We start from the raw sequence: 12,464 nt of genomic DNA on the forward strand, positions 1-12,464 counted from the left end.
CACATGTTAGACTGGGCAACAGAGGGGGAATTTGAAGATGCACTTTACATGATGTTTGGCTTTTGAAGAGAATCTTTGGAGAATTGGCCTTGAATTCTGGTTTTACTGCCCTTTGCAGGTTATTGATTGCCCTGGACTTTTAGTTTCCTTAATGAATGAAGTTTGAACTAGGTTACTCCTAAAGCTTCTAAAATTTTGAGGTTCACTACATCTGCCTATACAGAGGCTGTAAATATAGTGTGCTGGTTAAGAGTTTGTGCTCTGGAGTTTGGTGACCTGGCTCTGCTGTTTCCTGGCTTTGTGATTTTGAATAAGTTGGTTAACCTGTTTGCACTTTGGTCCCCCCATCTGGAAAACGGTGATTGAGAATAATACCCACCTCACAGTTTTCTTCACTGTAAAATATTTGGAGCAGTTTAGCCTATGATTTTATTGATATGCTATCATTTTATCCTGTATAGGTCCCTCACTCTAATTTAGGCATGATCAGAACTCTTACTAAAAAATGCAATGTTGTGTCTGTTGTACCAGGTGGTAGATGTTTTTGGAAAGGTATAAAGCAATCATACAAAAGTATTCACGCAGCGTATAAGATGTTTTATACTAAAAATACTCTTTAATATTTTAGGAAGTACATTAGATGTCCTAATTCTTTTTTTCTCCCTGCCCTGTATCCTCATATAGGTCAGTTCTCCTTGGGTCTCGGGGACTTGACATATCCCACATCTCACAGCGACTGGAGAGTCTGAGTGCAGCCACCACTTTCGAGCCTCTCGAGCCCGTGAAGGATACAGACATTCAGGTAAGGGATGCCAGGCACCAGGACTGGTGCAGTGAAACCCTGAGCGTGCAACCCGGGCTGAAGGCCCTGACCCTTTGTTCACCAGCTGGTTTGGTAATTCCATATTTCTTTGTTAATTTTCTTCTTCAAATATTAAGAGAATGAGAGGCTCAGCTTTGGAGGAACATTGGATTATTTTCAGAGTGCTCTGCAAGACTGAATTTAGGGAAGCAGTTCCGACCTGCACTTTTTAAATTATTGTAATTACGAGCACAGATTTTTCTTCCTTCTTTGGGCTTAATCCAAGGGACAGAGACATTAGTTGTAAGTTTCTCTTGCTTTCTTTGCTAGATCTCAAATAATTTTACTATTCCTCTTCCACATTTCTTTTCTGCATCTTGCTTGTATGCATTGGCAAAGAGCTGGGAAAAACTTAAGTACTATTTACTGAAACCCACTTATCGATTTCTAGGAAGTATTTGGCTCCATTAGTGGCACCAGGAAATGGCCTAATAGAGCACTCCAGTCTCATTTAACCTAGCATGCCACTGGCACAATTGATTGCTATTTTAATCTAATCAGAAACTAGTGGCTGTGTGAGTGTGTGTCCAAAATTGTTAAGGAAAAATCTTGTGATCCATTTAGTTTTGAGGAATTGGAACACTGATTTGTGTTAGAGTGAAGGGATGGTAGGATACCATTTTTGTCATTGACTTACCTTTGAGATAAAAGGATGCAGGTCCTACAGAGGCAAATCCTAGTATGAATGGATCTATTATTATTTGGGCTCAATTTGAAACACTTCACCCCACCATCCTTCTCAAGAACTGTTTTAATCCATCTAATGGCCACAGTGCTACTGCATTTATTCCACTTCAGAAACCTAAAACCCTAGACTTTGAGTTGAGAGTTGAATAACTACAGATGTTCATTATTTTCTGTGTTATTGATATGTTCCCAGACTATGAAAATTCAGTTTTTCCCAGTTTTATATGCTAAATTATATTTGCCTCTCAACGTTACAGATGCTTTCTTATTTCCATGTAATCTTAAAATGGCATGTATAATTGCCTCTTAATTTTCCTTTTTTTTAAGTTTTAACTGTTCCTCTCTCCACCTTGTATTTTGCTTGATGCCCTGTAAACAAATATTGGGGGTGGCCAAAAAGATCATTTGGGTTTTCCCATAACATCTATGGAAATGCCCAAATGAGCTTTTTGACCAACCCAGTACTTACAACAGGATCAAGGTGGTTGAATGGGATATAGTTCAAATAATTTGAATAATCACCATGTATTTAGGGGAGTATCCCAATAGTGTGGAAAGAGATGGCACTTACTGAAAGGTTGTTATTTGAGTTGTTTTTAATGTTTAAGATGCCAGATAAGTTGTTTATTTTAAAAACTGCTTTTTTGACTTTCTTTGGCATATTTGTAATGCATATTTGGAATACCCAGCAATGTTTAGTGAGGCACTTCATGAATTCCCTTTGATGTGTTACATTTTTTACTCTGAGGGATTAATGACAGGTTTACAGATGTATTAGGTAATAATGATTTATTCTAACCTTCTACTTTATGTGTGAACACTGTCCTTCAACAGCCCCATTAGGTGGCTTCTTAGCAGTGCATGCTTGGTCACATCAGAGAAAGTTTCTTAATTTGGAATAAGCATGGCTAAGAGTTTTGGTCCTGCCCCTGCTGTGAAACCTTTGAACTTTGAGAGGAAGGATGCTTCCATTTTGGAATGTAACCTCTCAGTTGATCTTTTCTGGAATATTTTTAAAAATGTGAGTTGGTTGCTCTTAGATAAGTTTTGATTATTTGGAAATTGATCATCTAGACCTGCAGTAAAGATTTAAGACTAACTAGTTTCAAAATAAAATCCTCTGTTGACTTCATCTTCTTGCCAGCAAAGCCTTTTAAAGAAGAAAATTTAACTTTCCAAGGACTGAGTCTTTGGCCTGATTTGAGCTAGTGGTTGATAGAGATTTGAAGTCTTAAGTTGTGTTGTGTGGCTCAGTTGACCTATGCCTTAACTTCCTGTGCATGGTATAGTATCATGCCCTTCTCTGGCTTCCTGTGTAGTAATCAGATATAGGAGCCAAGCCAGCCTCCCCCCTTCACAGGAGTGATCCTCCTTTTAATTCTTCTCTTCATGTATTGATTATCCAGGAAGAGTTAATTTGGACATTTTCAGTTTGAAAAACCAGATATACTTTTTGATGGACACTTTCTTCTCAGTTATTTTTCTTACCAGCTTTATTGAAATAATGATTCACATAGTATAAATCTGATCAGTTTTTGTATATGAATGTCATGTTTTCCAACTATGCAGTTCTGAGATAAGAACACACCCTAATCTCATATACTGAGTATCAGTCAGAGTGAATTTATTATGTCAGTATATAAATTCATAAAAGGAAATGCTGAAGGAGCCTTTGGTAGATTCTGCCCAAGACTTTGTATTGTCCAATGTTTGCGTTACTTATAAGCTTGAAAAGGCATTTTCCCATGAATAGATTGTCCTTTTCTGTTTGGTAAACATTGATTATATTTCCTTCTGTTTCTAATGGAGCTTGAAATTCATACAAGTTTTTTGTTGTTTATCATAATCAGTGATCTTGGCATGCATTAAGAATACATTTTTAAATTGCTGTGGCCAGCAAAGGTAACATATTTAAATAAACCCACTTAAATATATGTTTGAATGATACCAGTGGAATTTTTAAAAATGTTTATTGACTTAATTTTTGGAAATGTTCATAAAGAAGGCCTACACATTTGCTGTAATAGAGATGAAGAGCAATAATTGTTAACAGGATGTGGTACTAAAGCAACTACTGCTCTATTCTGAGTGACTTTGTGGTGCTTGTAAGTACTGTTCCTCTCACAGAGATCCTCTTGCTCACTTCTGTCTTTGGAAAAAAAAGTATTGAGGGTAGACTGCATATTTTCACTGTGGTCTGAACAGACCTAATATACCATGGATGATATGTATTATATAGTAATAAAGTACACAGTTACACAGTTCAGTTGTGTTCTGGGCTGTTTCACTAGATTACATGTATTTTTTAAGAAAGCTGTGCAGAAATAACCTGGGCTGGCCATAAAAATGGGAGCTGCAGTTTCTTGGCATTAGGCTGCAATATTTCCAAATGGCAATAGACCAAAATATAATAATATTATTGCTAAACTTACTTAGATTCGTATTGCTGCCATAACAAATTACCACAAACTTAGTGGCCTAAAACATTAGAAATTCATTCTCTCGCTGTTCTGGAGCTCAGAACTTTGAAATCAGGGTGTTGGCAGAGCCCTCCGAAGGCACTAGGGGAGACTCCTTCCTTTTCTAGCTTCTGAGGCTCCTGACTCCCCTTGATCTGTGACAGCAGAGGTGCAGTCTGCCTCCATCTTCATAGGTTTTTTTTCTTTCTTTCCTCATGTGTGTCAATCCACTTCTCCCTTCTAAGAACACCAGCCATTGGATTTAGGGCCCACCCTAAATCCAAGATGATCTCAGCTAGCGATCCTTATCGTAATTACATTTGCAGAGACCCCATTTCCAAATAGGATCACATTCACTGGTACCAGGAGTTAGGACTTAGACATAGCTACTTTAACCCACTGTATTAACAGTGCCAGAAAATGTAAAACTATAAATTAACTGAAATGAAACATTCTATGTTTCACAACTGGACGGAGTGTCAGGATAAGGCGTCTCTTGCTAGTTGTTCCAGGGACTGCAAAGCTCAATCAAGTATCTGATCTCACCCTCAGCTCTCTTTCAGGCCTTTGAAAGGTGAGGCTGACTGCTAGAAACAGCCTGATTTTATAAAATAGTTTTAAGTACTTTAGTTTTCGGGGTAAGGACAGGTAGCATTAAATCTAGGAGGGGAGGGAGTACTGGGGGTGAGAAAGAGGTTTCTCCTTTGGCCAACCAGGCTACCAACCGCCCTGCTTTCCGTTTATACTTTAGGCCTTTGCTCACCACCATGCTTTAGCATGGAGTAGCACCTCTGAAAATATCTGAGCCCCCTTTCAGTCTGACACTCTTAAGGCCTTCCTTAGATGCCACCTCTTTCATAGTCTCAGATCTCTCTTCCCATGGCCTCCAAATGTAGCATGTTGGCTTTACTGCTTAGGAAAAAAACAAAACTTTCTGAATGGTCCCCCACAAAGTAAACAGCAACCTAGATTATGTTACTGGAATTGACTTAGCAGCCAGTTTAAATCTTGATAAATGAAAATACAGCCCCTTCTATACACAAGAAATCCTATACAGAACTAAAGATCTTCATAGTCTGCTAAATTTCCAAATGGAAATCTGTCCTGTATAAGTAAAGAGAAAAAAAAGTCCTAAAAAGAGAGGAAAATAGCTGTAAGAAAATGAGTCAGGGAACTGATGTATCACATATAAAACTAATGATGCAACAATAATTGATTTGTTAAAAACTTGTTCTGCTTACCACACTGTATCTATAGTAAAATATTCATTATGTCCTTCCTTTTTCTGTCCTTGGAAATGTAGAGTTATGCTCAAACCACTGTTAGCTTATCTTGTAAATAACCGGAAGAAACTAAATGGCTTTGGTTAAGTATAAAACAAATCACTGGTGTTATAATCCCATATCACCTAAATTGTTATTTTCGAGGTTTATCTTTTAATTTTATACCTTCAGAATTAAGGTACTGCTGATTAAATGCAGCTATATATAACAGCTAAGAGGAAAAGTGGTTGAGTGCTATTAATAATTGTGTGTTTGTAGTACTGGCAAGTTGTTGGTGGGGAATTGGTTCCAGAAATCCTATGGCAGTTTGTTGAAAAGAGGGTCAGACTTGCCTAGAATGATTAGTATGCTAATAGCAGTTCTTCAGGATTAGTACTGGCAAAATATTAATACTGAGGGGAGAATGCAGTAAGCTTTCCCTAGCTTGAATTAGTTGAGAGAAGGGGCATTCTGAATGGGTGAACAGTATCTTCAGTCAGTCAGTTCAGCCGCTCAGTCGTGTCCGACTCTTTGCCACCCATAGACTGCAGCACACCATGCTTCCCTGTGCATCACCAGCTCCCAAAGCCTGCTCAAACTCATGTTCATCGAGTCGGTGATGCCATCTAACCATCTCATCCTCTGTTGTGCCCTTCTCCTCCTGCCTTCGATCTTTCTCAGCATCAGGGTCTTTTCCAATGAGTCAGTTCTTCACATCAGGTGGCCAGAGTATTGGAGTTTCAGCTTCAACATCAGTCCTTCCAGTGAATATTCAGAACTGATTTCCTTTAGGATTGACTGGTTTGATCTCCTTGCAGCCCAAGGGACTCTCAAGAGTCTTCTCCAACTCCACAGTTCAAAAGTGTCAGTTCTTTGGCACTCAGCTTTCTTTATAGTCCAACTCTCACATCCATACATGACTACTGGAAAAACCATAGCCTTGACTAGACGGACGTTTGTCGGCAAAGTAATGTCTCTGCTTTTTAATATGCTGTCTAGGATGGTCATAGCTTTTCTTCCAAGGAGCAAGCATCTTTTAATTTCATGGATTCAGTCACCATCTGCAGTGGTTTTGGAGCCCAGAAAAATAAAGTCTCTCACTGTTTCCATTGTTTCTCCATCTATTTTCCATGAAGTGATGGGGCTGATTGCCATGATCTTAGTTTTCTGAATGTTGAGTTTTAAGCCAATTTTTTCACTCTCCTCTTTCACTTTCATCAAGAGGCTCTTTAGTTCTTCACTTTCTGCCATAAAGGTGGTGTCATCTGCATATCTGAGGTTATTGATATTTCTCCTGGCATCTTGATTCCAGCTTGTGCTTCATCCAGCCCAGCATTTCACATGATCTACTCTGCATATAAGTTAAATAAGCAGGGTGACAATATACAACCTTGACGTACTCCTTTTCCTATTTGAAACCAGTCTGCTGTTCCATGTTCGGTTCTAAATGTTGCTTCTTGACCTGCATACAGATTTCTCAGGAGACAGGTAAAGTGGTCTGATATTCCCATCTCTTTAAGAATTTTCCATGGTTGGTTGTGATTCACACAGTCAAAGGCTTTGGCATAGTCAATAAAGCAGAAGTAGATGTTTTTCTGGAACTCTCTTGCTTTTTTATGATCCAGCGGATGTTGGCAATTTGATCTCTTGTTCCTCTGACTTTTCTGAATCCACCTTGAACATCTGGAATTTCATGGTTCATGTACTGTTGAAGCCTGGCTTGGAGAATTTTGAGCATTATTTTGCTAGCATGTAAGATTAGTGCAGTTGTGCAGTAGTTTGAGCATTCTTTGGCATTGCCTTTCTTAGGGATTGGAATGAAAACTGACCTTTTCCAGTCCTGGGGCCACTGCTGAGTTTTCCAAATTTGCTGGCATATTGAGTGCAGCACTTTCACAGCATCATCTTTCAGGATTTGAAATAGCTCAGCAGGAGTTCCATCACCTCCAGTAGCTTTGTTCATAGTGATGCTTTCTGAGGCCCACTTGACTTCACATTCCAGGATGTCTGGCTCTAGGTGAGTGATCACACCATTGTGGTTATCTGGGTCATGAAGATCTTTTTTGTATAGTTCTTCTGTGTATTCTTGCCACCTCTTCTTCATATCTTCTGCTTCTGTTAGGTCCATACCATTTCCATCCTTTATTGTGCCTATCTTTGCATGAAATGTTCCCTTGGTATCACTGATTTTCTTGAAGAGATCTCTAGTCTTTCCCATTCTGTTGTTTTCCTCTCTTTGAATTGATCACTGAGAAAGGCTTTCTTATCTCTCCTTTCTATTCTTTGGAACTCTGCATTCAAATGGGTATACCTTTCCTTTTCTCCTTTGCCCTTTGCTTCTCTTCTTTCCTCAGCTATATTTAAGGCCTCCTCAGACAACCATTTCGCCTTTTTGCATTTCTTTTCCTTGGGGATGGTCTTGATCACTGCCTCCTGTACAATGTCACAATATCATGAACCTCCGTCCATAGTTCCTCAGGCACTCTGTCAGATCTAATCTCTTGAATCTATTTGTGATTTCTACTGTATAATCGTAAGGGATTTTATTTAGGTCATACCTAAATGGTGTCAGAGAAGGTGATGGCACCCACTCCAGTACTCTTGCCTGGAAAATCCCATGGACAGAGGAGCCTGGTGGGCTGTAGTCCATGGGGTCGCTAAGAGTCGGACACAACTGAGCGACTTCACTTTCACTTTTCATTTTCATGCATTGGAGAAGGAAATGGCAACGCACTCCAGTGTTCTTGCCTGGAGAATCCCAGGGATGGGGGAGCCTGGTGGGCTGCCGACTATGGGGTCGCAGAGAGTCAGACATGACTGAAGCGACTTAGCATACCTGAATGGTCTAGTGGTTTTCCCTACTTTCTTCAATTTAAGTTTGAATTTTGCAATAAGGAGTTCATGATCTGAGCCACAGTCAGTCCCAGTCTTGTTTTTTTTTTTTTACTGTATAGAGCTTCTCCGTCTTTGGCTGCAAAGAATACAATCAATCTGATTTCGGTATTGACCATCTGGTGATGTCCATGTGTAGAGTTGTCTTTTGTGTTGTTGGAAGAGGGTGTTTGCTATGACCAGTGCATTCTCTTGGCAGAACTCTGTTAGCCTTTGCCCTGCTTCATTGTTTACTCCAAGGCCAAATTTGCCTGTTACTCCAGGTATCTCTTGACTTCCTTTAAATCTGGAATTATTTTTAAAGAAATGTAAATCATTGTCATTTGCATCATTTCTAGAAATTGAAACTGCTAAGTGTGTGTACCAAGGAGTTCAGTTCAGTTCAGTCGCTCAGTCGTGTCCGACTCTTTGCGACCCCATGAATCACAGCACGCCAGGCCTCCCTGTCCATCACCAACTCCCGGAGTTCACTGAGACTCAGGTCCATCGAGTCAGTGATGCCATCCAGCCATCTCGTCCTCTGTCGTCCCCTTCTCCTCCTGCCCCCAATCCCTCCCAGCATCAGAGTCTTTTCCAATGAATCAGCTCTTCGCATGAGGTGGCCAAAGTCCTGGAGTTTCAGCTTTAGCATCATTCCTTCAGAGGTCTTACCAAAACTGCTTTAGTAAATTAAGGAAGAGATGAGGTTCATTCATAAGAGTTGCATCTGTTTGCATACTGAAATTTGTATAACAGTTCTAAGAAATGGTTTAAAGTAGGCAAAACATAACCTACCTGCCTTATTGTTTCTGCTCTTAAATATACTTGAGCAGTCTTTTCTGCACATAATGGTGATCTTGCCCAATATTGGATGATTCAGAATTTTGAATTGATGGACTCTGAGGGAATAAGACTTTGCTCTTAAATGTTTTCACATAATATTAATATAAAAATGTAAGAGACCATTGCATGGAATCTGACAGTGTGAAGATATTTATTTAGTTAAGCATTTGTGTTTATTAACCTTTGTTATATTCCTCTTGCTCCTAAGAGAGTCAGTGGGACTTTCACGCTAACCTTTCTTTTGAATTTTTAGAGGACTTTAATGGATATTTGAATCTTGCCCTTTCCACCTTATAACAACTCTCTGTCCTGGACTTGAAACAACCTATGCGTAATACTCTTGGGTTCACTAGCAAATGAATCCAATTCCCACTGGATCCAAAGCCTGTTAGTAGAGAGAGAAACTCTTTCCTAGAACAAATACCGGGTATATTTTAGGCTAAAATTCAGTTGTAGGGGCCGAGGTGCATGTGGACCAGGTGCATCTCTCCCTGTGCTCTTGTTCAAGGCGGTAGCCCTGCTAGGCTTCATCTCGTGGAAACACTGCGGCGCCCACATCACCCCCACTTAATGAGCATATTTGCTGTTCCTTGTCATTAAACCCTGACCCGGAATTAATCTCAGAGCTGGTAAAAGCCAGTAAACATGTAAAAAGGAAAAAATAGTGTCTTTGCAGAGGCAGGTTAATGTGCCATCCTGTTTTGTGTTTATAATTAGGTGGGCTAATGCAGAGTGCTGTGGGAAGTACTGAAATGACTTAATTTTCCTGCCTGTTTTTGATAAGGGGAAAGGTAGACATTGTGGTCTGGTGGCAAAGTATGCAATTATATTAAAGTATCCTGTAAATGGAATTAAAGATGGTGATAAAAGTGGGTGTTAGAGGCATCATCTGTGGAAAATGTGAAAAACTGCTTTTATGTTAGCCAGGGATATAAGATTTCAGTCTTTTTACTTATCCATTCACACTTACTCCTGAATGCAGGGCTTTCAGAACAAACAAGTAAATGGATGCTGAATGCATTCTGAGCAGGGAGGAAATGACAGGCTTTTTTGTCTTCTCAGAGGTTTCTTATATCCTGTAGTGAGCAGAGGAATATCAATTACCAACTTAAAGAAGAAAGAAGTTGGAATGGTTCTGTAAGAGTATTTTGGAAGAAGCCCATGGCTAAAATATTTATCTAACAATTTAATAGAGCACTTCAAGTGTTGGCCAGTCACTGGTGCCTTTGAACTGGAATTGAGTCATCTCCTCCCTCTTTACCAGCTTCTCTTAACCTGCCGATACCTATTGATGCCAGAACTCTGGAGATAGGAAACATATATTGTCATCTTCAGTCTGGTATCTTTAAATTGCTTGGTTTCAGGAACTAGAAACGGGCTGAACTGTTTGATTTAAATGGGGGTTAAAACCTAGTCAGATACTGAACACACTTACTGTAGACCAGCCTGTCGTTCTCAGATGGCACATCTTGACCCTGGGCACCACTCGGATCTGCTTGCCACAGCGCCCTGTGATCTCTTATTTCCATTTCGGAATGTTCAATCCGAGGCTTTCCAGGCCGGCAGTGTGATCTGGCCCCTTCCATTGGTGGTGGTTGCAAAATGTGGCTCCCTAGTCATCGAACTTCCGGGCCAGGTTCTCCCCATCTCCACTAAAATTCCGCATCTGAGACAGGAGAGTCCCGTGGTTTTGCTTCTGTCTGTTTTTTGGCGGGGACCAGGAAAAGAGGCGGGGGGGTAGGATGGGCATCATCCTCTGCTGACGAGACCTGTACTTAGAATTTCTTTTGCTGCAGAGCTCTCAGAACCAGTGTGTATTGCTTTTTGGGGGAGGGGGTGGCAAGCATTTTCCGGTCTCTCAAATGGTTGGCTTCCATCTTGCACTTCAGATGTGGAGAGGTTGGGTGAGTCCCCCACTCTCCTGGTCTGCGACACTAACGATCGGCAGCAGTGCACGTGTGGCTTTAATTATCTTGGAGGACAGAAAGGCGAGTCCCTGCTTCTCACCATGGAGTGGCGGTGAGGCTGAGATGCCATCAGCAGAATCCTGCCTGTGCTTTTCAGAAAGCCGCAGCACTTGAAGCACTGCGGCAGAATCGGCTGAGCAGGGCTGGGCGTGACACAGCTTCCAAGAAACTGTACAAAAAAACCTCTTGTCTTACAAAACACATTTACAACTAGCCCCAACCATTCATTTAGTTTATAACACAAAGGGGAGGATTAGGTCAGCAGAATGTAAGTGGGAGTATGGATCCACTGGCTGGTTTTTATTATTGCTACCTGATTTGATTTATTTCTTTGAATGGCACAAGTGCAAGGATATGGGGCACAGTTTTCTCCATTCCTCCTTTTTCTAATGAAAAAAAAATTGTCTATTTAGAAAAGCTGTTGCTGTCTTAGGGACAGGTGGAAACAACCGTGGAAGGTTATAATGTGCTTGATTTGCTCAAGGTACCGAAATATACTTGTATGATATTATCTGGGAGTGCTTTCTCATTTCTTATTAGATTCTCTGTTATCCACAGAACGTGTCAGTCTTTCTCAGCAGAACCAGTCTCTAAAGGAGCAGGGCTGGGTGGGTCCTTAAAGGTTTAAGGCCTTCACTAGTCACACTTGGTTCTGTGATGAGGTCCCACATGCGTTTGTTTTGAAGGAATAGAGTGATGGGTGTTGTACTCAAAAGGTGCTAATAGAATCCATGCTTCTCAACTTCCTTTTTTCTTCTTTCCCAATTTATCCCAGACTGAGATAAAATAAGTTAAATGAATTACTAGAAAAAGTGAAGTAAAAGACATACAGAATATGAGCCTTAGGTTTTGGTTTTATGTTTGTTTTGCGTTTTTTTGGCCTCTCCATGCAGCTTCTGGGATCTTAGTTCCCTGACCGACGATTGAACCCAGGCCCTCGGCAGTGAAAGGCACGGAGTCCTAACCAGTGGACTGCTAGACCAGGGAATTCCTGGAAGCCTTGGCTGGTTTGTTTTTGTTTTTTTTAATTAAAGTCAGTAGACATAAAGCTACTCTTGACAGGTTGCTATAAAAATTTCTAAATGCTAATTCTCAGTTTTTGTAGTTATCTGCTACAGACTGGGAGCTGTGGACGGGCGCTTCTTCAGCTGTACTTGGGCAGTTCTGGTTTCAGTGGATGTATTTTCTTCTTTCCGCCTTTCCTGCCTCCCTTCCTTCCTTTCATTTTAAGCGTTCCTTGCTGTACGGTAAAACATGGCACCAAAGACAAGTTTGAACTTCTGTCTTGTTTTATCCCAGCTAAAGTCAAGGAGGCAGAGCTGAAGACTAACTAAACGTGTATTGTGTCCAGATACTGTACTGAGCAGTTTCTGGGTTTCCTCATTCAGTCCTTCCAGTAACCCTCTGAGGTGGTGACATTAACCCCATTTCACCAAGGAAGAGCCTGAGGCCTAAGAGGCTGTGTGTGCCAGACTTGAACTCCCTTTTGTCAGTTTGAGTTTAGTCCTTGCCC

At 40.6% G+C, this 12,464-nt stretch overlaps 1 protein-coding gene across 2 annotated transcripts in view; it reads left to right on the plus strand.

Annotated features, from left to right (window-relative positions):
- NUP93 (nucleoporin 93) overlaps positions 1-12,464 on the plus strand; it is a 103,027-nt gene that overhangs the window by 27,337 nt on the left and 63,226 nt on the right. For both annotated transcript variants that reach the window (XM_044931883.2, XM_025268698.3), the window contains exon 3: positions 685-802. In XM_044931883.2, the coding sequence (XP_044787818.1) occupies positions 685-802 (118 nt within the window). The remainder of the gene's footprint in view (positions 1-684; positions 803-12,464) is intronic.

This window comes from Bubalus bubalis, chromosome 18 (genome assembly GCF_019923935.1).
Source record: "Bubalus bubalis isolate 160015118507 breed Murrah chromosome 18, NDDB_SH_1, whole genome shotgun sequence".
In the NCBI taxonomy this organism is placed as follows: Eukaryota; Metazoa; Chordata; class Mammalia; order Artiodactyla; family Bovidae; genus Bubalus; species Bubalus bubalis.